Genomic DNA, 25815 nt, shown 5'->3' with positions numbered 1-25815 from the left:
AGAGTTCAGAGTTCAATTTGCTGTTACTAGCCAGCCTGTCGATGTCTGTCAGCTCGAATCGTTGTTTAATTCTAGACAACAATCAACAGAGACAACTGCTGATTTGTGCGCGTAAATTTATAGTCTCAAATATGTCGAATCCGTGCCCGGAACATGCCCACAACACGCATTCGAATATAAATACCATGTAAGTGGAGTGGCCAACGCCTCAGGGCTGCTATCGGCTCAACGCTTCTCTCTCTCCCACAGTAGCAAATGCGCAGAGTCGGATGACAAGAAGTTGGCCATGTACGCGGCCTTGAATCGTTGCAGCTGCTGTGCCGAGAACCGAATGCTGCGCGACAAGCTCGAGGAGCACGAGCAAACCATCTCGAAGCTCAAGTCTTTAATGGAGGACATCATGAGCAAGCAGGAGCTGCTGACACGCGAACTGGCAACGCTGCAACAGCACGTGAGCTTGGCTGTGCGGCAGGAAGACGTAACAAACGAGCTGCCGGAACACAGCCAGGACGATGACGACGATAGTCTCGAGTTTACAGACTTCGAGTTCGAGCAATGGGAGGCGCCGTGCACGTGCTCGCGCATGTCGGTGGCCATCCCGCCATCGCAGCACTCCTCCGACTCGGAATTGGATTTCTATTAACTTAATTCACATCTATTTACCATGAAACCAAACATATGTCGCTACACCTAACATTTTCTTAGCAAATAATTATTCTAAACACATCTGCGATCCTCCAGCTGCAGCCAGAAGTCGGGCGGATTGATGATCAGCCCATTATTGTTCTTGGACAAGTCGGGCAACTGATCGCCGGGCGCCAGCACAAAGTTAAAGTTCTGGCACATCGCCGATGTCATGAGGAAGAGCATGTTGCGTGCAAAAGTTTCGCCCGCGCAGAGTCGCTTGCCGGCGCCAAAGGGAAAGGACACGTCCAGCTTGAGGCAGAGTTCGTCCTGGTCGTCGAGGAAGCGTTCGGGACGAAACGCCTCCGGATCGGACCACACGCGAGCATCCGAGTGATAGGCATACAGACTGGGCACCACAATGGTGTCCTTAGGTATGTGATAGCCCAGCAGCTCGGTATCCTCCATGGCCTTGTGCGGCACATCGGAGGGCACCAGCGTCTCGATGCGCATGCCCTCGCGTATGGTCGCCTCCGTGTAGTGCATGCTCTTGCGATCCTCCAGCGTGGGCAGCCGGCCGCAACCCACAACCTCATCAATCTCGCGCTGTATGCGCTGCATCACCGCGGGATACAGCATCAGGTACTGGATGAGCAGCGACAACTGCACACCGACAGCGGTGAAGGCCGGGATGGAAAAGTCGAGCAGGCCCATGATGAACTGCTCGCGATTGAAGCCATAGCCCGGACAGGACTTCATTTCGTTGATGTAGAGATCCATGAAGTTGCGCTCGCTGCCCTCCTCGTAGCTCTCGATGTGGCGATCCACAATCTGCGCGAAGAACTCGCGCATAAACTGATTCGATTCGTTGAGCTTCTTGTAGCCACTCCACTCGGGCCACACGTGCCGTATCCAAGGCATAATGCTCAGCAGCCTGCCATAGTCGTCGGCGTGACGCTGGAACTGCATGCCCATCTGCACGAGGCGCACCAGCCCGGCCATCTCCGCACGCGTCTGCCGCTCGTTGTAGACAATGTGGAAGTGGCAGTTCACCGAGAAGGGATTGAAGAGCAGCGGCAGCTGCACCCTGTAGCCGCCTGGCTTCACCAGCACCTGCTCGTGTGGGTACTTGGGTCCGTTGCGTATCATGTCCAGCATGTCTGTGATTTGCTCCTTGATGACCAGCTCCAGTTCGTCAAAGCGGCGACCAAAGCCAAAGTCACGCAGGTAGCGGAGTATAAAGCGACGCTGCTCCTTCCAGAGAGCACCCTCCTGGAAGAAGATGCCTGCAGAAAGGGGAATATTAATTATATTTAGTATTATAAGAGGCACACTCCTAATAGTGCTACGCAACAAGATGAATTTATCCCTTTATAGCGCTCGTCTCCCTGCGTGTGGTGAATAAGTCGTTGGTCCTCCCCACAGCGAAGAACAGCACCTTGCATGTACGAGGGGGGTTCAATTCTTCGCTGGTTTCTGGTTGGGAAATTTATTAATAAACTTCTCCAACTCCTACGTATATTTTCTATGTTCAACTTGCGCAGCGCAATAAACCTTTTCCATTGGAACGATAAGCGAATGTTTTCCTGCCTCTTTGGCAGGCAATTAATAAGCAATTGACCCCGTTATTTTTTTTCAAGTGGATTCACTCTTATCAGCACTCGCACAGGATTGATTGAAATCTTACCGCGAACTTCATCGCCGGGGTCGCGCATGGCCGCCAGGAAGAGGCCGGGACGTCCATCGAAAACCTGATTGTTGAGCACCTCGCGCACCCCCTCGCCGCTGTGCACCACGGCCACGGGAAACGGGCCAACGTGCAGGCCAATGATGTCCGACTTGTACCAGCGGGTCAGCGTGAGTGCAGCCTTGTGCAGATATTTGTAGTTGAGCAGCAGCAGGAAGAGATAGCTGCCAAAGAACGGGATACGCGGCGGACCTGCGTGCAGAGAATCGTTCACAATTAGCTCCTGGGAGGGTTGCAGGTGGATTGCCGGACTAACCCGGCGGAAAGCCAACAGTCCGACCGACAGCATAGCGGTACGAGAGATATAGAAACGCTCCGGTGCAGATCGTCAAGAGTAGTTCGGTGAGCATTCTGCTGGTTGCTTGCTTGCTTGGACACCGACTGAACCTGTCAAATCTCTGCCGTTGCGTTTTTGTAGGTGCCCCACTCGCCTGATAATCCGCACAAACACACGCAAGTCGGAGCAATTAAAACAATGCCCGTTTATGTGTGTGAGTGCATAGATCGCGCACCGCGCGTGTGTGTGTGTACTTATTGGATGATGTATGCCGAACGATTCGATCTGCGGGTTCTGTGGAGGACTTTGGAATTTTCTCATTTGCGTATAACTTAAGACGAGTTACATATTATTATTAATTCAAATTTAATGCTAAGCGGGGGAGCACTGTCACTGTGGAGCAGCAGCGGGGTGCACACTGTCACTGTGGAGTAGCAGCGGCAGCAGCAGCGGCATATCATGAGTCGCCATTCGTCGGCGAGGTGAGATCAATCTCAATTATAGATGTCGGCACAACATTGCTGCACCTCGACGTCGCCTTTGCTTTCGTTCTGTCATTAGCGCATGGCGTAACGGGAGCGGACACCTCCTGATCCGCTAGGAGCTGCCGCCACTTGCTGGCGTTGTCCCTGCGCGAGTGCAGGCACCGCCACAGCGTGTGCAGGCCATTGGTGTCGTTGCCATCCAGATCAAAGGGTATCCACTTGGCGTCGCCATCTGCGGACCGCACCACTGTAATCCCTTTAAGACGCGCAGGCAGTTCCTTGTGGTTGATGTACGTGCCCGTTGCCTGCTTGAGCGTGTGCATGCTGCCAAAATAGCAAAAAACATACAAAGAAAATGTTTGTTGAGGTCAACTATTGAGAGGGGGCGGGCCGGAAACAAACCATTCCATCAGCTCGTTGCTGCGCTGCTTGGCCTCTGTCGTGTGTCGCAACAGCTGCGCCTCCATGTCCGCATTGTGCTGCCGCGTCGCCTCCAGCAGCCGACTCAATGCCTCGCCCAAGGCGTAGCGCCGGTCCAGTTCCTGGCAGCGCTCCATCAACGTTTTCCGCAGCTTGCCAAAGTCCCGATGCTGCCGGTCGATGGCCTCCTTGGCGCCCACTGTAAAAATGCATTGACTGTACTGCTGCTATGGGTTAAATGCTGGCGGGGCCACTCACGGAGATTGCTGTGGAATCTGGAGCTTCGTTTGCTGATGTTCGCCTCGCGGTTTTGCAGTCGAATTTCGTTGTTGAAGATTTGCTTGAGCCGTCTGTGATAGTCGGATGGGTCCACATCGCTCATGTCGGTCATGGCTAGCTTATTGTTTATTCTTTTAAAATAGAGCGGCGCCGTTTATTTGTTTTTTCCAGGCGTTTGTTTTGTTTGGGACGCTTCGATATGTCAGAATATCGATACTTCCAGGGAAAAAGGGGATGCCAGACCGTTATAAAAAGGATCTAGTGCAGTCGATGTTTGGAGTATCGAAATATTGCTGCGGTATGGTATACTTTAATACATTATTCAAGATCGCTATATGATAAACAATCGAATAAACGAACGTCTTGAAAACTAGTCAATTATGTAATCAGTTGATTCATTAATCATCAGAAATTATATTTTCTGCTCTGAGAGTCTTAGCATGCCAGCAATATTAAACAGAATATTAAAGTCGAGGAATATAATTTTCATCGGTATAGTTTTGGTGGTTATTGAAAAAGATAATTTATCCTTCGGTATATTTTTAAGGGTCAGACGGTATATTTTATTGGCAACCACGCGGTCACACTGAGTTCAAGTCAAATTGGCAAAATTAAACAAAATTTTTCGAATCGAATTGCACTGACAGTGCACAATTTAGAGGACATATTTATCCAGCGATCTGCTATCCGAGCGCCGGTTAATGCGTTTACTGCACTGCGCTCAGGCCCTACACAGATTTGTATCCCGCAGCTACAGCAGCCGCATTGGAAAGGTGAGAGCCAAAAAAACAGGTGCCAAACGGGTTGCGAATGCTAAAAAGAGTTTCAGATTTGTACTGAAATTGATCAGTTTAACTAATGGCTATCCAAAAACAGCCGACAACGCACCGAGCTCAATTCGCTTGCTGACGCCGAATTTTTGGCGAACAACAACAGATGCTAAAAATAACCCGCAAAATATTTGCATAAACAGCGCAGCGCAACGCCATGGACAAACAAGATAATATTCTTGTAGAGCAGTGGGGCGCTACGCTCGGGCAGCGCTGCAATTTGCCGTTATACTGCGGCCCCGCAAGTGGGGACCACCCGCAAAGCGGTCAACGACCCACTTGTTGGTCCCGTTACGCTCGCTCAAGGTCACATCAGGTTCTTAGGCGTTCTCTCTCTGCCCCACTAATCTCGCGAAGCGATCTCCAAAAGAGCACGTAAACATGTGCACGTATAGCTGTAAATGTGTGTGGTGTGCAGCAAGTACAGTGTGCGCCACATAGAGTGAACAATTTGGTGTCTAACAGTTGTGGGCCAATCTATTGACCATAGTTTGAGTTATGTTTGCCACTGGTGCGATAAGAAATGATTTACTCACTCAACAGGAGCAGCTACTTCATTGTGCTCTGGAAAGTGTTCCTAAATAAACGCCCTAAATTGGGTTAGCATGTTTGCAGAATGATATGAGAGCTTATCACTTTAGCCAACAGCTGCCCTGAGCTGCCCATAAATATAAATATTGTCCCTGGATCAATGATCAGTTTTGCTGTGAGACTCAACGAAGGAGTAGCTTTTCGTTGCTCCAGCCAGAACGTTTCATCTTCCCTAGGAAGCATCCATTTGGAGCGTAGATTTCCGCATTCCTATGGGGTGCAGCTGCAGACTGTGAAATCTTTCGCTTAAAACATTTTTAATTGCCTGTAAGAACATTCCCCATTGCTTTTAAGCACACGCATTTCTATCGGGGCTTTGATTTATGCCTGGACAGCATCAATTTAGTGTGTGTTTATGTATGGACTGGGCAAAGTCGTCGACTGATAACGATGTGGGGCACTTTGCAATGTAGTAAATCCCGAGATTAACTCTGATTAGATACAGAGCAAACGCAGCTTATCGCACGGCTTAACGCATTTGCCGAGCACAGTCTGACGCATTTCTCATTCCTGTTACTCTTCCAGATGGCCACGGACATCAGAATTAATGGCTCGCTGAGCGCCAGCGATCCGCAGGCACACCCCGTGCTGATCATCGGACAGCTGCGCCATCTGAATCTCCTGAAGTTCGACAATCTGGCCAGCAAGCTGTGCCCGCGCGTGACCGAGGAGACCTTCCTGAACGCCATTGCCTGTCTTCATCCGGCGCCCACGGACAAGGTGTCGCTGTATCTGGATGTGGCCACAGTGGCGTCCCTGCCGTTGAAGGCGTCGCGTCACAATACCGCCTCGCGCGCCCACGCCATCACGCGTCTGGTGAAGAATCATGTGCTCAATGTGAGCGAGGAGAGCGTGGTGCTGGTCTGCGAGCGCGAGAACATCTTTGCCAGCGCTTGTGCCGTGGTGCGTGCCTTTCCGCTGTACTCCCGCAAGACGGGCAACGGCGCCCAGGCCAAGACCCCCACTGGGGAAGCTGGCGACGGGGACAACAGTCGCAACGTGGTCAACGTGGAGTTCGTTGTGATCGACAAGGATGGCGGCATTGAGAGCAACCCGCTCACCGCAGATGAGATCAAGTGCCTGAACGAGACGGCCCGTGGCATTCGGCTCACAGCGCGCATTGTGGACATGCCCTGCAACGAGATGAATGTCGATCACTTTGTGCAGACCATCGAGGAGTTGGCCCAGGAGCTGTCACTGGAGCCGCAGATCATACGCGGCGAGGAGCTGCGCGAGCGCGGCTTTGGTGGCATCTACGGTGTGGGCAAGGCAGCCGCCGTGCCCCCAGCACTCGTTGTGCTCTCCCACCAGCCGAAGGGCGCCCAGGAGACCATTGCCCTGGTGGGCAAGGGCATCGTCTATGACACTGGCGGCCTGAGCATCAAAGGCAAGACCGCCATGCCGGGCATGAAGCGTGATTGCGGCGGTGCTGCTGCCATTCTGGGCGCCTTCTATGCGGCAGTCAAGTGCGGCTTCAAGGACAATCTGCACGCGGTCTTCTGCCTGGCCGAAAACTCCGTGGGACCCAATGCCACGCGGTACTTAGCTAGTCATTGAATGCTCTTTTGAATGTCCAACTAATTTTTGGCGTTTCCTTTTGCAGTCCCGATGATATTCACACTCTGTATTCCGGCCGCACCGTTGAGATCAACAACACGGACGCCGAGGGCCGCCTGGTGCTGGCCGATGGCGTTTGCTTTGCCAACAAGGATCTGAAGGCCAACATTATACTCGATATGGCCACGCTGACTGGCGCTCAGGTGAGCATTGGCTTGGGCTCTTATGATATTACACATGGAAGGGCGGAAGCCGGTGGAAGGGGTTACTCTTTCACTTTTGAAAGGTTTCAGCTTTAGCGTCTAATAACTAGAGCTTTGGAAAGTAGAGCAGTTCCTTTTGGTACACCCAAATAGCTCTTACATTTCTCAGGCGAAATCTTTTAAATTCTTCGACTTCCCATGGGCATATTTATGCATTGCAAGATAGCCAAGAAGTCAGCCCAATTGTAGCTTGTAGATGGTAAAATTGTAGCTAATTTGTGATTAGTTTCTTCTGGAAATGTTTATTATTAATAATAATTTAACACTTAATCTGCTGTGGTTAGGGGCAGCTTTGGCATTGGAGGAGACCTTCGTAGATCGCAGAAAAGTCAACTGAACGAAACGTTATCCATAGATGATCCTAAAAGCTTTATGCCTAGTCCTTTTCCTTCAAAGTCCGTCTTTAAAGTCTCCTTTCAATGTCATTCCAAATTATAAAGAGCAATGCTGTGATTTTTTTAGCCAAATTATTGGATAATTGTGTAGGCCAAAGTCGTCTTCTGTTGCGAGAATTTACATTTATAGCCACACAATAATCACAGCCTGGGCACAGCAAGCATCATTCATTATTTGTGCGCAGTTTTATCTGCTACTTAAATGTGTATCTGCCACAAAAGAAGACTCTTTTATAGGCATTAAAGCTCCAATGAAATGAAATGAGAGAAACAGAAAAAACAACCGAGTATCCATATCGAGGGTTCTTGACTCGGCTGTGCAATTATCTAATTTATTAGGAAAGAAGCTTCGCAAATTTTATGTTGGAGTTGGAGACGGTTCAGATTTCAACGAATTCCAAGAAAGAAAATGGCTCAGCGCTAAGGGGGAATCATTGACCGACAGATTTGGCCTCGAAATGAGATTCTCTTAGTTCATATTCCCCATAAAATTTGCATTTGAATACCCCCTGAAAACTCTTGCTTAGCCCTTGTAAATGGAATTACATAAATCACAAAAATAGAATTTAGATTCCTTTAGCTTTCGCTTAAACTGCAGCAGTAATTCCCCCAAATGCGAAGCCAACAAATTATTTTGCTAATGTCCAAAGTAGTTGCCCGTTTCGGGATCCATCCAGCCACCTGGCCTTGGACATAGATTGGTGTTGCTCCTGCTCGGCTGCTGCTGCCTCTTGTGCGAGAATTTATGCCACGCTTTATAAAAGTCACGAGGTTAATTGGAAAAATAAATTGCAAATTTGGTTTTTTCGCCGGCAACTTGGGAGAGAGAAAGGCTAGCAGTAGCAGCAGCAGCAGCATTCCCAGAACCACAACAGCAGCAGCAACAACAACAGCAAAGAGATTCGATTGTGGGTTGTTGCTGGTGTCGCCCCCTGGTGTGTGGCAGCGGATGGGTGGTGGCTGAGCATGGGCCAGGGACTGGGACTGGGACTGGCACTGGCGCTGGAGCTGGGCTGGAGCTGGGCTGGTGTTCGTTTTCGATTGCAGCGAGAGCAGCGACTGAGTAGCTGCTGCTATGGCGCACAATTACCATAAATCTTGACTGCAATTTGCTTAAAATATGATGCCAATTTACGTTATTTGTGGTTCGATGGGAAATAAATCGAAGCTGGTCACGGGCAGTGGCAGGGCTGCGAATGCGTGGCACCCATAAAGGCTTGGGCGAGCCTTCGCAGACTGCATTGCTGCTGTTTCGGCAAGCAAATTCCTTTGGAGCCTTAAAATAGCTTCGAAATGCCGCCGCACAGCCTAAAACCAGGAGCCAGAACACTTCCGGCAAACACCTCCCCTGCCCAGGCCCAGGCCCAGCCACACCCCCACCACGGCCACCCTGGGAAGTTTTCAACATTTTGCTATTTTGTTTAGAATTCCGTTTTGGCGCTTGTTGTGCTTAATTTCATTACCAACACACACACAATGCACAGACACACAGACACACACTGAGGCACACTCCCAGACAGGATGCAATAATATTAATTGCCAGCATTCGTGGGCAGCGGCAGCGGGCTTGCTGGAGAGAAACAACAGTGGCAGTGGCAGGCAACATTCAGCAGACAGCAGCCAAACACTTGGTGCATACAAATACCCTAACCCGAGCAGGGAGTGTTACACAATTGGCGGGGCTTGAGTTCTGGTGTTCAAGGTGTACGCAAATTCACCTTCTGCCTATCAAAGTTCCAAACCAACTTGAATTTGCTATAAAGCAGACGTCGTCCGCTGTGGTGAGGATCTATAGCTAAATCCCCACGCACTCTAGGCTCCTCGAAAGAGATTTCACTGTGGTGAAGACTGTTCCACACTGTTAGATGTACATTTATGGCAAGTGTATACCAGCTTCGACTCACTCTTGTTCCCCTTTCTGTAGCATTTTTGCGCTTTTACATTTTATGTTCCTGCTTGCTGGTTACACCTTTTGCTGTTGTTTTCAGCTGTGTGTGCCGCTGCATCTGATGTTGCTTGCTGCTGCCGTTGTTGTTATTGCTGTTGCTGTTGCCTGATGCTGCCTCCATTTGTCCAGCTGCAGTATAACACGCGCCACGGAGTGCTTGCCATCGCCCGCCCCGTTCCGTGCCGTCCCGCCCCGCACGGGGGGCTGCTGTTGTGTTTGGGTGTTGCTTGTGCTAAATAACCTTGCACCTCTTTATTGCTGGTCGCGTCGGAAGCTCGCAATTTTCGTTGCTGCTTCCTGCAAACCTCTCGGCACGCTCCACTTACAGTTATTTTCGCTGCTTTCCGCTACTCTACTCTCCTCTCCGCTGCTCTCTCCTCTCTGCTGATGTTCGCTGCTCGCAGCTCCACGCCTCTCCTCTCCACTTCTTTCTCGTTCTCTTCTCTCTCCTCTCAACCTTTTAACATTGTTAGTTGCTTTACAGTTTTATTGCTGGCATTTTGTTGAGTGTTGCTTGTTTTCTATCAAACTCTCCCCAGGGCTGCCAGGGGGCGGGTGCTGGGTTTGGGCTGACTTTTAAATATATCTTTCAGCCATGCCATTGAATATTTCATTTGCCATTTACTCACATTTTGTTTGTTCTTTTATGTTTTTTTAGGGCGTAGCAACAGGCAAATACCATGGCGCCATATTGACCAACTCGGAGACATGGGAGGCCAAGTCGTTGCAGGCTGGACGCAAATCTGGCGATTTATTGGCGCCCATCATTTACTGCCCCGAATTGCATTTCTCGGAATTCGCATCGGCCCTTGCCGATATGAAAAACTCTGTGGCGGTAAGTACAAATCTACACGTTCCCCTTCTGCTCTTGAGAAAAGGGAAAAACTGCAAACGAAATATCGAAATAGTCGGGGATTTAGCTTAAATAAAGTAAATAAAAGCAGGGAAAATAGGGAACAAAAAGTGGGCTTTACATTTCGAGTTAGATCTTTAACGAATGAATTATAGCTAAACTTTACCTTAAGTTTAACTTTATCTTTAGTTTCCTTTTAATTCCCAGCCATTCCTTAATCAAATCGAATTATTTCGCCTCAACCCAAACTATTTTTCTTCGCACTTCTCCAAGTCATTGCCTCGCTCCTTTTTCTTCATCATTGTGGCAGCAGCGACCTCAGCCAGAGGCACAGCCAGACCCAGAGGAGATCCCCAAAGTAGCTTAATTTATGCATTATCGAAGACACTCCCCCCGTGCGGAAGTTTTGCCCAGCCTCATAGATTCGATTCTCTGCCAGCAGAGAGGAGAGTGACTTTGAAAAAGTTGTAATCAAGTTTCGGTGTAACTTTATTCATTTGTTTTCAATTCATTTTCTGCATCTACTTCCTTCCTGCCACATTCTGACTACATTTTTCTTCTTGTCTGCTGTTTTGCTTCTGCTCCAGAGATATTTTACACACATTTTTAATTAACTTTATCGCTTGCACTCAATGTTGTTCTTTTGTCTTCGCTCGACCGCACCGCACCATTGCGGAAAAATGATGAACGTCATGTTTGGTTTAAAGATTGATTAGTATTACTCTGATTTATGCCACAGAGCTCATGCCACACACCACACCCATGTAGCCCTCGCATGTATCAAAAACTTTGGCGTTCCATCTATGCCAGCAGCCACTTTTGCAGCCATTAGAGGAGGCACAGGATCCCAAGGATGGGCAGCAATAAACCCATCCCAGTGGAGCTGCCCGGCTGCCTGGCTGCCGACTCAAGCCCTCGGGGCACCGAAGCCAAGCCACAACAGCAAAACCAAATCGAGTTACCTTATTGTACGTCGAGAACGCTTCGGATCAATGGTCATTCATCATTGTCACGCCGTGGGCGAGTGGGAGAGTGGGTGGACGGGGGCAGGACGAGGTGCGGGACTGGTGCGTAAATGCCAGGCAGGTCAAGTGGCGTGGCAATTTTGGCTACCTGCCAATCGTTCACTCCCTCTGCTCCACTCTTCCCGCTGCGCTCCTAACTCGCTCCCTCTGGCCCCTGTCTGGCTGTTGGAAGTGCCTGCAAAGTGCACTGGCAAAAAAAATGCGCACAAAGGTTACACGAGCGCCGGCAAAGTCGCGAACAGCCGCAAATTGCTTTCGTTTTTCATTCGAATCCTTTGAATCGAGCGCGCGCCTTGCTCCCAATTGCTTCCATTGTTGTGAGCGTTTTTTTTGGACTGCCCAACAGATAGATGCACAAGCGAAAAGCGCAAAAGAGAAGCTCCAAAAAGATCTTTTATAGCGATTGAAAGCGTTTACCTCGGTAGATCTCTGTTAGCTATGTCAATAAATATAAATACTTACATAATTCCTTATCGAAGTTCTGGTACTTATTACCTGCGCTTTACCTTCCCTTAAGCTCCCTCTACTTTCTGCCAGTGCTTCTCTTCTCCCCGTTTGATTTTCGACCCGCAGCGCTCTTTCCATCTCTTTTGGCCCCGCTTGTTTGTGTCTCCTGTGGAAAAAAAAATATAGGAATCAAGTCAAAATATCACACCATTGCAGGTTTGCCATGCCACGCCACACACACACACACATGCCATCATCCACTAGCTCGTGACACTGCCCCCCTGCTGCCCGCCTGCTCTCATCCCTGTTGCAGTTGATGTGACAGCGCCGCGCACTTTGTCAATGGGTGTCTGTGATAAAGTGTTTTAAATTCCAAATGCATTCAACGCTAAATGCAAAAAAGCTCTGAAACACCTGCCAAACCCATCTACGTACCGTCCAAAATGGAGTTCTTTTTTGTTGCTGGTGTTTTGGCTGCTGCTTGCCGGCTGGCGGCTGGCTGCTGGCTTTGACGCAAATTCCCAGGCGCTGCGTTTAAATTACATGACCTGGCGCATTTTTTTGGTTGGCGCCCTTTGTCTTTGGAGGGTTCCCCCCACGGTTTGCCACTAAATGGAGGGATTATGAGTGTTGTTAGCGGTCGACGGGCGCTTTGTTGGCTGTGGCTGTGCCTCATTTTGGCAGACTCTCGCACGGAGAGCAGGCTGGGCCAGGTGCTGGCCCCGTCTATCCAGCTGCCCCCTTTAAATAACTGATTACAATTCGCTGTTCAGTGGCCAGTTTTGGCATCTCCCTCGTGTTGCATACGCGTATTTCGTGGTGGCTTTCCCGTCACGGATGCTGTCAGGGCAGTCGATTGAAATCGATTTAGTGGTGCGAAAGCCTGTAAGCAGATAATTAGAGACAGCTTTGGGAAAGGCACATCAATCGATTGGGTAGAGGCTGCTTTGGTTTTGCTGTTGGTTTCAATTATTTTTATAGGCCAAATAATGGAATATTTTCTGCACAAATTCGTTCGATTTTCAGCACCAAATTCATTATTTAAAAATGTTCCAAAACCTCAAAATCTCTCCTACTTTAACCAGTTTTTATTGCTAAAGTAATCGCTGTAAATGCTTTGCCGAAATTCCCATTAAATTTCGATATTCTTCGAATTACCTTCGCGTAAACTTTAACCTTTTTGGGTGTCTCTTAGGAACGAATGCCCCTCGCTTCCAAGCCACTAAGCACCAGGCAAACAGAAGAAAGTCAGCAAAATCAAATAAAATAAAACAAAAATATCAGCCCAAAATTTGGGAAACTTTATGACCGCGACTGAGCGACCTAGACGCCAGCCTAGCCAGTCCATGGCTGGCTTCCCCAGCTAAATCAGACTTTCTGCTGGCTCTCTGTCTGGGGTTTGCCTGCTGCTAAGCATCCGCTGAGCGGGGGAGCCAACTGTGTTATAAGTAAAACATAAGCAACACGGCGGCAGTGCAATAAAATTTGCTTAAACATTTCCAATTGTTTCTCAATTTTCTGCCGCGAATCCAAGTCGGAAAGTTGCTTGCTCCATTTTTATGACTGGCTGAAATGCTGTGCCATTGTTGGTAATTGATTTTTATGTTAAATCGTAAAAGTGTTCTGCAGGCAGAGCATGAATTTTAGATGGAGCCTCCCGAATCTTGTGGCAGCAACGTGTTGCAGTCTCTTGTCGTGGCGATGTCTTTACGTATGCGTAATTGTTTTTTCTTGCTGCTTTTTTGTTGCTGTTTGGCTTTTGTTTTTACACTTTTCATTGGGCGTCGACATTTTAAATTCAATTGCAGGGCGGAGCGTGCTTTAATGAATTAAATTGAACTTTTTATGCGGCAAAAGTTTTTTTTACGGCACGTCCTGCAGGCGCCAAATACACGCGAATATACTCCGAATATTCCTGCGTATTCCCAGAGTCTTGCGAGTATTCCCCATCGATTTTGCTGTTGTTCTTGTTGTGGTTGTGCTCAGCCAGAGTTAAGTTTTTGATTAAAGTCGGCGAGTGCATAAATAATGCCACAGCTTAGTGGGTTTAAATGCCACAGCAGAGGGTAGAGACTGGGCCTGGCCAAGTCACGTAATTTCACGAAAACGCCGCCATATCCGCTAGCGCCCGCGCCTTCGCAGCAATCTTTCCGCTTGTTATGCTCCGATTTCCGTCCCAACTTTTGCAAGAAAAAGAGATCTGAAGAGGCGACATCCCATTGAATGTTCCTAATATTTTTCTGTACTTTTTCTGCCCCTCCCCCTAGGCTTGGATAAGTTTTTTTAAAGTGCGGCGCGACGTGGCGAAAATTGAATACAAAATTGCTTGCCGCCGTTCAGCGAGTCGCGTCGATGGCTGGCATCGATGGGCAGGGAACGTGGCAAATCCCCTTGGCTGCTCGCTCGTTGCTCTTATTGCTTATTGAATGAATGTGTAATTGATACTTCACTGCCACTGCCACTGCCAGAGCTGAGAGCAGAGAGCAGAGACTGTCTGCTGCTGCCTGGGGGGCGGCTTCGGGAGTCAGCAGCTACGCCTGTCAGTGGTGCAATCTTTTGTGCGACTCCCAGAACGATGCCTGGCTTTAAGATACTTCTCTCCCGTGGAGTCGTGTATCGTGCAGATTGAATATCAGCAACCGCAGCTTAAGTGCGAAACAATGACGCTGCTCGCTGGCTAATTTAACATCAAGTTAATCGCAAATGAATCGCCAATTGCGGATGTGCTGGACAGCGACCAGCCACCAGCGACCAGCGGCCTGGTTACCGTCAACGTCGACACTTGCACATGTCCGTCATATGCGGGATTGGGCGTTGGATTGTTTGGGGTTGGGGCTTGTGTTGCTGTTTTGTGTGGGATTGCTTTTGGTCACGTTCTAAAGCGCAATTAGTTGACGGTGCCCATTGTCAAACTGTGGGACAGGGGACTGGCCGTGTGTGTGTGGCAGATTCGATCTGTTTGTGCGTGCGCCCCAGCCTGGTTGTTTACCAAAGGCCAAGAGAGCGAGAGAGAGGCAGAGAGGGAGAGACAATCAATGGCGGAGCCTAATGCAATCAATGTTAATGACATTATGTTGACAAATGTTTGCCATTATTGATGGAAAGCACGCTCGGGTCTGGGGTACAAACTGGGGCAGGGACTGCGGCACGGACTGCTGCCTGACTCTGCTCGTTGCGTGTGTGCGCGGCCTGGCCGGGGGATTGTTAAACATTTAATTAGCGCCACAGATACTGCACAGCTTTGAGGGCCTTCGATTTTTGGCAGCACTTTACACTCGCTCCCCCTCCAGCGATATTCTCAGCTGCATAAAGCACTTCTACTGCCGCTTAAAGTGCATGCAAACTCTGACAGCATCAATCTGGTGGCACCACTTCCGCCTTGCCGTCGACTTGATTTGGCAGGATGCAAGTTTTTCGGGGGGGAGATAAGACACACATGCCCCAGGCAGATCGAATCGCAGCTCCTCGAAGTGGAGTGGCAGCGACAGCCGCAAGTTTCATAACAAAATCTTGTTATTAGCTGCAAAAACCGCCAAAAGCAGTGAGGCAGTGTGGCAGTGGCAGTGTGGCAGCCACAGCATCAGCATCAGCATTTGTAGGAAGCAGAAAGCTCTTTGGAACAACTGCTAGAAAAACAAACGTCAAGTGTGGTGTTTGGCCCGTCTTCTGGCTTTGCAGGATCCTTTGCTGTATGCCTGACTGGCGGACTGCCTGCCTGCCTGCCTCTGCCTCTGCCTTCCTCTGTTGCTTCAATGGACTTTTGACTTCCGCTGCTCAACGGACGATGTTTGCACGTCCTGCCCATGTGTGTGAATTTCATCTTGAGCAGCAACAGAACGCGCGTTGTCATGTAATTTTCACTGCACAGCATACCCCCAGCTGTCCGCTCTGGTCCTGTCCCGCTTGAGTCCTGTTGCTGCTGTTGCTCCTGCTGCTCCTCCTGCTGCTGCCTGCTTCTGCAGCTGAAGTCTGCCAGTTAACTCCTTTTTTTGGCCAACTGTCAGGCAGGCAGCATGCAGCAGGGTGCCAGTGTGCGTTGCGTTTTCTCCTTTATTTGGCTGGTCCTCGCTGCTGCTGCTGCTGCTTCTTCATGTGTGTGTGCTGTGTGTCCTGTGTACTTTATGTTTGGCATTTAAGCGCTGCAATTTCCGCTCAAGTTAGTAGAGCGACTGCTTCCGCCATGCAGCTGCCAGTGCATGGCATATAATTTAGGCATTAGCACACCCAACCCAAGCAACCAACCAGCGAGGTGTGATTCAACAGAAGGCGACACTAAAGTGGGAATCATTTTAGCACTTAAATTGATCTGCAAAAGGATTTTCTCCATCGAAATTGTTACTTTCATTTGCAAGTTGTCGCCTCTTTCGTTGCTTGTTCCTGTAGCACTCGAACTTGAATGAATTAATCCAGTTAGCCTTAGGGGCAGTGGATTGCTGCTGGCACTCGAGAAATGCCGGCAGCTGAAGGCGACTAATTTCCTTTGTGCTGTGTACAATTTCATTTTGCTGAATTGCATTTTTCTTTTGCTGTTCCTTCTCTCTTGACTTGTCCCTTTTTGTAGCTCATACTTTGGTTTGCTGGCTTCCCTTTTGTGTAACTCATTTAATGATTTTTTTGCACGAATTTTCTTGATTCTCCTTTTTATAATTGATCGAGCGTCGATCTGCATGCTATTAAAGTGGCCGTTTGTTCGGTATTTTTTAGGGTATTAGGGATTATTCTTATATTCCTGGGTTGCCGTACTGCCAGATTTGGGTTATTGGGGTTAATGGGGCTGCCGTATTGACCGAAAAAGAAAACAAACTTCTGCCTTGTTGTCGAACTGCCCTCGACTTGCACATTCGTCTCTATAAATATATTTTCTTGTTGCGCTCCACACCACAGGACGCCATTTTTTTAATAAAAAGCGACGCCAAGTCTTGCTTGTTGCATGCCACACACACACACACGCACACGTCTCTATGTCCTCCATGTTTAACTCTTGATTTCTTTTTCGCTTTGCAGGATCGACAGAATGCCCAATCCTCGTGCGCCGGCATCTTTGTGGCCGCCCATTTGGGCTTTGACTATCACGGCGTTTGGATGCACGTTGACATGGCCACGCCCGTACATTGCGTAAGTTATTTAATCACTAAATGTATGCATATTTATTGCATATTTATCTATATTTTTGTTGTTTACAGGGTGAACGTGCCACTGGCTATGGCGTTGCGCTGCTGCTGACGCTCTTTGGCAGCCACACAAACTCCTCGCTGCTGCAGTCCATAGCGCCCACCGATGAGGAGCCACCCACCAAGCGTCTGTGCCGCGATTAGCCAGAGCAACCAGCAAGTGCCTTAACCATTAGCCTACCGTCTTTTTTCCATGTGTTGAACGCCTAGAAAGGCCTTGAAAGAAGAATGCAAAAAGAATTGTAATAATAAAATGAAAATGGAGAATTTAAAAGAGTTTCAGGAGAGGTTTAAGATGGGTTTGGAGGAGCTCTACTCGATGTTCAACTGTTTAGAGGAAAGTTCCACAGATTTGCCACAGTTCTTAGAGCTTGTTCCAGGAATTTGGGTGACTTTAAAGGGAAATGTGGAGCTTGGATTTTGCTTCTACTCTTGCCTTGAGCTCCCTCCAACCACGCTGTATTTATTTCAAGAGCAAAACTAGTTGGATTTTGGTTATTCTCTTACTGTGAGCTCCCTCCAGCACTCGTTACATTTATTTCCATGAGACTTGATTAGCTGCATCCATTCTTTCGCGCATGCACACCTCCAGCAGGGTTAGTTGGCTACTCGAATGCACTTCTTGGCGTACTTTATTTTTTAGCTAATCCAATTTGCAGTTCCCGTAGTTAAGCCAGAGAGAGAGAGACACACCCCAGCACAAATTTCCACGTGTATTGTGTATGGTGGCAGGTTTGCTGCCATTGTCTGCTCATGTCATCCTTTGGCTGTTCAATTAAGCGACACTCTGGCTGCTGTTCTGGCTCTGGCTCTCCTCTGGCTGCTGCTCTTCTGTGTCTGCTGCTACTCCTGCCGCTTAAGTGGATTCATCAGCATCAGCATCATCATCAGCGTGATCATCGTCAGTTGGCACACAGCAGTCGTTCTCCGTGTTCTGCCACTGCAATTGTGTCGCCCAGCTACAATTCCCGGCGACAATACAAATTAAATTGCAACATCATTGTGCCACGTCGTCGCCGTCGCTGTTCCCGTTCCCCCGTTCCCGTCGCTGTCGTCGTCTTTGTTGCCTACTTTCAAGTCGCGCGCTCGCGTTTGTCAGCTGTCTCGGCGTTGGAGGGGGTGGGGGGTTGAACGAGTGAGAGTGCCACGCCCTCTTGCGTTTCCGCTCCTTGCTGCTCCCTCGTCCACGCCCTTTTCCGCCTGCTCTCCCCCGTCAACACCCAGGACTAATGCCAATGCCGTGCACTTTTATTTGCTGAATTACATTCCGTCGCAGCAGTCGCTTTCCCTTTCCCTTTCCCTCATCCCTTCTGCTGCCCCACAATTTGCCTTCATTTTTATTTTCTTTGTTATTGCATTTCGCTTTTGGGTTGTGCTCCTCCTCCCTCCCTGTGCTCTCTTGCTCTTTTATTGTTTAATTAGCTTGAAATGCGTTTATTTTCATTTTCAAGTGCTGTAAACAGCGGCGTCAGGTGTGCGGCAGCCAGGTACAAGGGCTGTCCGGGGGGAAGACACTCGGGAGACTCCCTGGATATGTGCAGGTGATTTGTTGAACTCTGAAATGTAGCGCAAGTAATGCTTCAGTCTCTCCTCACCCTCCTCAACCCTGATCGAAAGTTAAATGTGTTTACCCTTGTCCCGGCATTCCCCTGGCATTGCTTGAGCTGTATCGAGTGGCAGCGGTGTGGCAGCGGTGTGGCAGCTACATGTTGCAAGTGCATTTAACATTCCAAAGTGGATTTGTCGGGCAATTGAAATGTGTTTGCTCTGCCCCCGGTTTGTGTTGCCATGTCTAGGGTTGTCCCTGGTGCCGGATCGGATGAACTCGTGTGTGTGTGTGTCATGAAGTGCCACAAATAGTGGCTCGTAGCTGTGGCACAAGGTGAAGTAATTCTTTGATTTCCATGAACAGCGAGGAAAGATTTCCATGCCCAAGGAAAGGGAATTTAAATGCATTTTTATTTGACTTTTTGGGTGGTGTTAATTATTTGATTCGACTTGAAATGTTTGGCATTCAATTAGATTTAGAATTTAATAATTAAATTAGTAAAATAATCCCAAAAGTGCTGCCCAGCTTATGTGCGCTTTTCAGCAGCTTTTTATTTAATTTTTAATCAATTTCTAAGCCCCTCGATAAATGAAATTTGACAAATGCAACCGCTACGCCCACATCACATGAATGGCTGACCATTAGGCGGGGCATATCTGCGAATTTTGGGATTATTTGGCTACCAATAAAGAGGCTTTCAACTTGGTATAATTAAAGGGAATTATAAGCTCTTCTAAAGAGTTAAAAAAAGCCAAAGTAAGAGGCAGAAAATATACAAAAATCTCTCAACAAATAACTCGTTTCCCCACTTTCTGCATTTGCCTGTCTGGCATGTCTCCATAATTTACATCCCTAGGTAATGGCCGCGTCGTAAGTCCACAGCTTGCTGTCCTTCTATTTGTGCATTTAGCCAATTTATTAGTTTTGATTTAGCGTTCACACCTGTTGTCAGACAAGCACCACAGATGAACAACATCAAATGTGCATTCCGATAATTCCCATCATTTTGAGCAATTTAAATGCCAAATATGTCAGCAGCAGAGACCGCGACTGGCACAGGGACCGGGACTGGTGCAAACATTCGTAAAATTGGTTTGTTGACTGCATTCATATCACTCATGCGACGTGTTGGCGGCTGGGGATAGGGAGCTCGACCCCAACGAGATTGAACCCTAAACGGCTTACAAACACACAGAGAGAGAGAGAGAGAGAGAGAGAGAGTCGAGCCGCTCAAGCCAAGTGGTCTGGCCATTGGCCATAAATATCTTCGCACTGAGACTTGGCCAGCAGCAGTCCTTGGTCCTCGGTCCTCGGTCCTTGGTCCATCGTCCATGGCCGCTTCCCTCTGCAGCAGTTGACTTTTGTCGCATTGCCGCTTGGCCTCCAGTCTCTCTCTCTCTTTTTTACTGCCCCACAACTCAATTTGAAGTCAACAGCCCAAACACACATACATACACACACACACACAGTGCGTGCCCCAGTGGCGAAACAAAAACAAAAAGAAATATTAGAAATTTGCTGGCCGAGGAGCGGCCATTGTGGGCTGGGCCATTCTCATTGTTCTTGCCGGAGCATTCTTTGCACGACAGCTTAACCCCAGCACAGCAGTTAAGCGCTGCACAAGTTGCCGAGTAAATCCCGCACAGAAACATAATTCTGAGCCGCACCTCAAGTGACAGAGATCCGGGGCTTAGGCCGTGTGCGCCAACTTAATGTTTAATTTTTATGCGGGGGTCGCCGAATTCGATATGAAAAATGGATCATAATTTCGGGAAAGAAAAAGTTACAGCTAGAGATACTCCCAGCAGATAGCAAATAAATAATAGACAACGAGCGGGCGGGGCGGGTGGCCAACATAACAAATTGTCAATTTATAAAGTGAAAGTTTCAGCGCGGCTAATGGATGCCAAAAGTTTAATAAATAATAAATTAACTGAAATACTTTGTGGCTAGCAGCAAAACAAAAATATGAAAGGGAAAAGGAAAAGGAAACGCAAAACCAAAAGCAAACGAAAAGGGAAAGGGAAACGCAAAGAAGCAGTGAAAAAGTGAGGCAAAAGTGAGGAAATGCAAAGAAAAGCCATAACAGTCGCTGTCTCAGCGGAGCAATAGCTGTCATAAAAAAATAAAACACGGCAGAATACGTAAAAAGGCGCAAAAGGAAAGCCAGGCAGGGGGGCATATGCCAGCATTTGGTGGCAGCTAACCGCAAAGCAGGTGGCAAAGGAGTTGAGCTGCCGCGGCCACCACAAGGCAATAGCTTAAAATTAGCTATAAGCAAAAATTACTTTAAAATGGTTGAAACGAGTGTAAGGCTGGCACATAATAAGCCTAAAAGCAGGACGGCCAAAACAAAGCAGAAACGAAGGAGCTGCGGAACAGCGCACACTGTGGGTGGGCGCCGGCACCACCCCAAGGGGCCATGCTGTTAAATGAAGAATAAAGCAGCAAAATACAAATACAACATGCAGAGGGCAGTGCTAACGCAAGGTGGATTTACTTGCAGGGTGACGCTGGCCGCTGTGGGGAGCAGCAATCAGTTATTCACCACGCGCAGAGAGACAAGCGCTGGGAGGGAATGGAGATAGAGAAGACACTCCCCTGTGGTGAAGATTTCACCTTGTAAGTAAATGCACCTTGGGCAGGCAGAGCAGAGCAGGCAGGCAGAGCGGGCCGGGGCGAATGTCGAAGCATTTGATACCCTAACAGGCAGATGCTTTGGGAAGTGCCTGCGCCTTAAGCTATTGAACGATCCTTCTGTTAGTTTCAGTCTTAAATAAGTTAAAACTTGTTCCATTTAGTTTACAATATTTTCGTATTATTTCTGCTCATAGCTTGTAGGCTCTGCGCTGCAAACTTCTTGCAAATTCTCACACACTGCACGAGAAAGTGTATCAAAAAACGGCTGCCTGTCTTTCCGCTTTTGCTTGCGTTTCTGTGTGTCTGATGGCAAACATATTTTATGAGTTTTATTGTTGCTTCTTTTGAACCCCCTCCGCCACCCGCCTGCTACTTCTGCGACGTCTCTCGGCGCGGCTGATAATAAAACTTGGCCGCTGGAAGGCAGCAGAAGCCCGCTGGGAGCATAATCGAGCCCTTTCACATTGGCCCTGGGTGATTGCATGTGTGTGGGTGTGGGTGCCGCTGCTCTCTGTCTTTCTCTCTCTCCGCTTGACTGGTACAAAAAAGTATAGATGTCAAAGGAAAGCTGAAAACATTTCCACGAATTTAACACACACTTTCACAACTAATTCTTTATTTATATAAATTTATGCCTAAGGAAAAACAATGAAGAAATGGAAGTTGGCATATTTTATGTAGCATTTTGTGAGAATAATGTGTGGGTTCAGAGCTAAATCTTTGGTGCCAACAAAAGGTTTCGAAAGAAATCTTTGGAATCAGAATATTCCTCAGAGATAAACAAAGAAAGCAAATCGATTTCTTAGGCAGTGCATAAACTTTACCAACCCAAAGAGTTTGCTCGAATATATACTACAGGTAAGGCATCAGAAATATCTGCTTATAGGCATTATTCATCACATCTTCACATGTGAAAGGGCATGACAAAGTGTGCTTTTAAGCGTAAAGAAATGTGAGTTGCAAAAGATGCGAAGAGGAAGGAGCAGCCATGTATCGCATGCTTTATATTGGCTCACGTTGTGTTGTCTTCGTGGAGCAGCCATTTTCCAGCGAAATTGAAAATGCAGCGGGACGGGAGACTCCGTAGACGAAGTCGCGAAGCCACTCCATGGGCGGCTGCACCTTAAATGCCAGTGGAAACTTCGACATGCCTCATGAAGGCAACATATTCGAAGAATGTTGAGCTGGCAATCGGCAACATAAAATAATAAGGCTGATAATAAAATAATGCTGCAGCTAACAATATTTTTTTGGAAACTTTGGCACAGCCCCCGAGGCCCCGAGCCTTTTTGTGCCAGATAAAACAAGGACGAGTATCATCCATTTATGCTGATGTTTAATACAAGTCTCTTGGCTGCACTCGCAGCCCCGGGGGCGCTGACAGAAAAGAAAGGAGAGAGAAGAGAGAACCTGGCAAAAAGGATTGACAACAGCCGGAGCATATTTAAATTGCTTTTGGGTACCTACAACCTAATAAAAAGGACAGTAATCAAGGAGGGGGCACTGGGGCGAAACTTTGGCTTCAGTCAAGTCACAAAACTTGGACACAAAAATAAAGTAAAAGAGAGAGAGAGAGAGAGAGGAGAAATATGCCACTAGGATATGCATGAGCAGCAGCTTATGCACAGCATAGCTCATGAGTCTTGCATGTCGCTTCATGTCGCTCGTTGTGCAGTTGATAGTTTTCCATGCTGAACCTGGACATGAACCTGCAGGTGGAAGTGTAACCCAAAGCTGAACCCAAAGCTGAACCTGCTGCCATCTTGCACTTAGCCAAGTGCACAAAGCAACTAAGCAAAAACACTCGTTGCAGGCAACTTAAGGCTAATTTAAGTGACTTGAATCTGTATCTGTATGAGTATCTGGCAGCAGGAAGAGTCTCAGCCCGAGCCCGAGCCCGAGCATGTGCATTGTGCGTGTCTCTGTCGCTCTCTCTCCATGGACGACTCTTACTCTGCCCAAAGTGTCCCGGTTAAGCTGCTCTTCTTGGCTTTGCTGTGTTCTGCTGTTCTGCTGCCATCATCAATGAAAATGCTCGTAAATTATGCAAGCCTAGGAAAATAAGCTGCACTCAAGTGCGTTGCCTCCCGTGTGCCTCCCGTGTGCCTGCTGCTGACTGCCAACGCCATTCATCCCTGCCTCCGTCCTGCTCCTCTTTGCATCACCTTCAGGTCTCTCTTCACTCGAGCATCTTTATTCTCGCTGCACTTTGAGCCAGTTTTACAGGGCGTGATATGCGTGATATTAAATGAAATTACATAATGGCCACGTGCAACGTTGCAGCAGCAGCAGCAGCAGCAGCAGCAGCATGTAAAGGGCATAAAGAGAGCCTCTCAATGCTTAATGCTTCCTCTGTGATTGATTACGCCTGATGCCCAGGGTTCTTCTCTTTTTTTTTAATCAAACTCATCTTTAAAGGGAATTATTTATCGGCAATTTGTGTCTTTAGTTAACTGAAAATTCTGCGTATTATTTGCCTCTTCTTGGTGTTATTGATTGATTGGGATCGATTCTTGCCCAATTAGCTTTGTTGTGGCAACAGAAATCCACGTGGCTGATAGACCGCAACAATTTGCGCATAAACAAGGAGTCCTACGAGAATGTCCTGCGGTTGCCGCCTGCCACTCGAGACTATAAAAGCCAAGTCCGGCCACTGAGCAGGCCAGCAGTTGTTTAAGCACTCAAATCGCAGCAATGTCCGTGAAGTTTCTCAAAGAAAAGATACTCAGTCGAAGGGTTAAGACCGTGGAGCAGCCAAAGCGCAAGGCTTACATCGTCTTCGAGGACTTTATGCAGCTGCCGGTTTACTTCTATCACACGATTGGCCTCAGCCCCTATGAGATGCGGGGCAGCAAGAAGCCTGGCATCGGATTCCACATACTCTTTCTCATCCACATGGTCAATGCGAACTTTGTGCTGGCCATGGAGATCACTTTTGTGGTTGTTTCGTTCAGGCACAACGAGAACTTCATCGAGTCCTGCATGGTGATGAGTTACATTGGGTTCGTGATTGTGGGTGAGCTGAAGATCGTGACGGTGCTGCTGCAGCGCCAGAAGCTGACCAATTTGGTGCGCCAAATGGAGTCTGTCTTTCCAGCTGCCAGGCAGAAGGAGCAGGAGGAGTACGATGTCAAGAGATACCTGCAACGCTGCCTGCGCTACACCAAGGGCTTCGGTGGACTCTATGTGATACTCATTCTCACCTACAATGTGTTTGCCATCTTCACGTACCTGCTGCAAAAGTGGATTCTGCACTCGCCGCATGCCAAGCAATCGCTGCCCTATACGCCGATTGCTCCCTGGGAGTGGCGCGACAATTGGACGTATTATCCCACATATTTTTCGCAGACGCTGGCGGGCATGACCGTCACTTGGGGACACATTGCCGCCGACCTCATGATCTTTGCCGTGGCCATACAGGTCATCATGCACTTTGATCATCTGACCAAGTCGCTGACTGAGTTTACGGTGCGAGCCCAATCCGAGGTGAATGGCGCGGACAAAGACTTAAAGGAGTTGCAGGCACTCATTGGTTATCATAATAAGATCTTAGGGTGCGTTAACACTAACCCCTTTGTGCTCCCATTGAACTTGCATTCCCCCTCTTTCCCCTAGCCTCACTGGCGTCATGAACGAGGTCTTCGGCTTCGCTCTCTTGCTCAACTTTATGGCCCAATCGGCGCTCGTTTGCTTCGTGGGCTTTCAGATGTCGCTCGGCATCAGTCCGGAGTTGCAGGCGAAACTGTTCCTATTTTTGCTCTCTGCCAATTCGGAAATTTATCTCATCTGCAAGTTCAGCCAAATGCTGATCGATGCGGTGGGTTACTCGTATTTACATCTACGATTTATATTTTTTTTATGTATTCTCCGCAGAGTGGCAGCATAAGTTTTGCTGTCTATGACATGAACTGGTCGCAGGCCGATTCGCGATTCCGCAAGATGCTCATCGTGCTGGCAATGCGTGCCCAGAAGCCTGTCTGTCTCACGGCCACTGTCTTTTTGGACATCTCCATTGAGACCATGAGTATCGTGAGTTCGAGCCGATTTCTCCTATCAAATCTCGTTTGCTAATCATTATTATTTCCTTTGTTAGTTCTTGCGCATGTCGTACAAGTTCTTCTGTGCCATACGCACGATGTATCAGTGAACCAAACAAATTAGTGCAAATTGGAGAGGATATTGCTCTTTCATCAGCACCATTAAAACATAAACTTGTTCGTAGCCACCAGAAGTTGTGGTCCAGCACCATTGAAAACAATTGATAAATAATAAATCACAGTTATTAGTTTTTTTCTTTTGCCTTTGAAACTTTGTGTGGGCAAATCTTGAAGCACAGCTCTAATAAGTGTTTATCTGTGTTTAGCTATTGAGTTCTTTTAATAGCTGTGGAGCTCATTAAAAATCCCGTTAGGTTCGATGACGAAAATGTGCAGTTTATTTTGCAAGCGAAAGCAAAAGCAGGTAGACGCAAGAACGATAAGCTGGAATACCTGCATTGCCGCCTGGCCGCACGCAGAACTTTTTCGAAGCGAGCAAGAGAAAGCGATCGAAAGAGAGCGTTGGAGCAGGTAGCGGCTGCTGCTAAGCTGCGCAAGAGAGCTACTCGGGGCTGCTGCAAAGCTGCGCCCGAAACTTTACTGGAGAGCAAGAACAGTGCTGGTACGAAGGAGGCGGGAAAGGTAAACGAAAGAACGGCCGTTGTCGTGCGTAAGCA

The 25815-nt window shown here is 48.2% G+C and overlaps 5 protein-coding genes across 5 annotated transcripts; 3 read left to right on the top strand and 2 right to left on the bottom strand.

The window, feature by feature from the left end:
- The first annotated feature begins 15 nt into the window (after positions 1-15).
- On the top strand, positions 16-740 carry LOC117896006. Its single transcript, XM_034804003.1, has 2 exons — positions 16-187; positions 250-740. Exons 1-2 carry the CDS (start codon positions 42-44, stop codon positions 641-643), a joined length of 540 nt encoding a protein of 179 aa, XP_034659894.1. The 5' UTR covers positions 16-41; the 3' UTR covers positions 644-740.
- Positions 634-2777, bottom strand: LOC117896003 (probable cytochrome P450 304a1). The gene is made up of 3 exons (XM_034803999.1): positions 2628-2777; positions 2312-2563; positions 634-1910 (listed from the first exon to the last, which is right to left on the bottom strand). Exons 1-3 carry the CDS (start codon positions 2719-2721, stop codon positions 718-720), a joined length of 1539 nt encoding a protein of 512 aa, XP_034659890.1. The 5' UTR covers positions 2722-2777; the 3' UTR covers positions 634-717.
- A 188-nt stretch (positions 2778-2965) lies between these two features.
- LOC117896005 (kinetochore protein Spc25) lies at positions 2966-4031 on the bottom strand. The gene is made up of 3 exons (XM_034804002.1): positions 3812-4031; positions 3536-3752; positions 2966-3457 (listed from the first exon to the last, which is right to left on the bottom strand). Exons 1-3 carry the CDS (start codon positions 3942-3944, stop codon positions 3106-3108), a joined length of 702 nt encoding a protein of 233 aa, XP_034659893.1. The 5' UTR covers positions 3945-4031; the 3' UTR covers positions 2966-3105.
- Positions 4032-4411: 380 nt separating this feature from the next.
- LOC117896002 (probable aminopeptidase NPEPL1) lies at positions 4412-17176 on the top strand. Its single transcript, XM_034803998.1, has 6 exons — positions 4412-4605; positions 5779-6791; positions 6857-7013; positions 10075-10251; positions 16746-16856; positions 16925-17176. The coding sequence occupies exons 1-6, from the start codon at positions 4534-4536 to the stop codon at positions 17054-17056; spliced, it is 1662 nt and encodes a 553-aa protein (XP_034659889.1). The 5' UTR covers positions 4412-4533; the 3' UTR covers positions 17057-17176.
- Positions 17177-23795: 6619 nt separating this feature from the next.
- LOC117898284 (odorant receptor 67a) lies at positions 23796-25248 on the top strand. Its single transcript, XM_034807539.1, has 4 exons — positions 23796-24655; positions 24717-24918; positions 24975-25130; positions 25195-25248. Exons 1-4 carry the CDS (start codon positions 23796-23798, stop codon positions 25246-25248), a joined length of 1272 nt encoding a protein of 423 aa, XP_034663430.1.
- Positions 25249-25815: the final 567 nt, after the last annotated feature.

Source organism: Drosophila subobscura, chromosome O (genome assembly GCF_008121235.1).
Source record: "Drosophila subobscura isolate 14011-0131.10 chromosome O, UCBerk_Dsub_1.0, whole genome shotgun sequence".
In the NCBI taxonomy this organism is placed as follows: domain Eukaryota; kingdom Metazoa; phylum Arthropoda; class Insecta; order Diptera; family Drosophilidae; genus Drosophila; species Drosophila subobscura.
This window is presented reverse-complemented; position numbering and strand designations above follow the sequence as displayed.

Coding starts and splice junctions, on each gene's coding strand:
- LOC117896006 (XM_034804003.1), top strand. CDS start 42: ATGTCTGTCAGCTCGAATCGTTGTTTAATTCTAGACAACAATCAACAG. Junction 188..249: donor CATTCGAATATAAATACCAT/GTAAGTGGAGTG, acceptor TCTCTCCCACAG/TAGCAAATGCGCAGAGTCGG.
- LOC117896003 (XM_034803999.1), bottom strand. CDS start 2,721: ATGCTCACCGAACTACTCTTGACGATCTGCACCGGAGCGTTTCTATAT. Junction 2,564..2,627: donor GACTGTTGGCTTTCCGCCGG/GTTAGTCCGGCA, acceptor CTCTGCACGCAG/GTCCGCCGCGTATCCCGTTC. Junction 1,911..2,311: donor CCCCGGCGATGAAGTTCGCG/GTAAGATTTCAA, acceptor CCCTTTCTGCAG/GCATCTTCTTCCAGGAGGGT.
- LOC117896005 (XM_034804002.1), bottom strand. CDS start 3,944: ATGACCGACATGAGCGATGTGGACCCATCCGACTATCACAGACGGCTC. Junction 3,753..3,811: donor CAGATTCCACAGCAATCTCC/GTGAGTGGCCCC, acceptor GCATTTTTACAG/TGGGCGCCAAGGAGGCCATC. Junction 3,458..3,535: donor AGCAACGAGCTGATGGAATG/GTTTGTTTCCGG, acceptor CTATTTTGGCAG/CATGCACACGCTCAAGCAGG.
- LOC117896002 (XM_034803998.1), top strand. CDS start 4,534: ATGCGTTTACTGCACTGCGCTCAGGCCCTACACAGATTTGTATCCCGC. Junction 6,792..6,856: donor GTGGGACCCAATGCCACGCG/GTACTTAGCTAG, acceptor TTCCTTTTGCAG/TCCCGATGATATTCACACTC. Junction 16,857..16,924: donor TGGCCACGCCCGTACATTGC/GTAAGTTATTTA, acceptor TGTTGTTTACAG/GGTGAACGTGCCACTGGCTA.
- LOC117898284 (XM_034807539.1), top strand. CDS start 23,796: ATGTCCGTGAAGTTTCTCAAAGAAAAGATACTCAGTCGAAGGGTTAAG. Junction 24,656..24,716: donor TATCATAATAAGATCTTAGG/GTGCGTTAACAC, acceptor TCTTTCCCCTAG/CCTCACTGGCGTCATGAACG. Junction 25,131..25,194: donor CCATTGAGACCATGAGTATC/GTGAGTTCGAGC, acceptor TTCCTTTGTTAG/TTCTTGCGCATGTCGTACAA.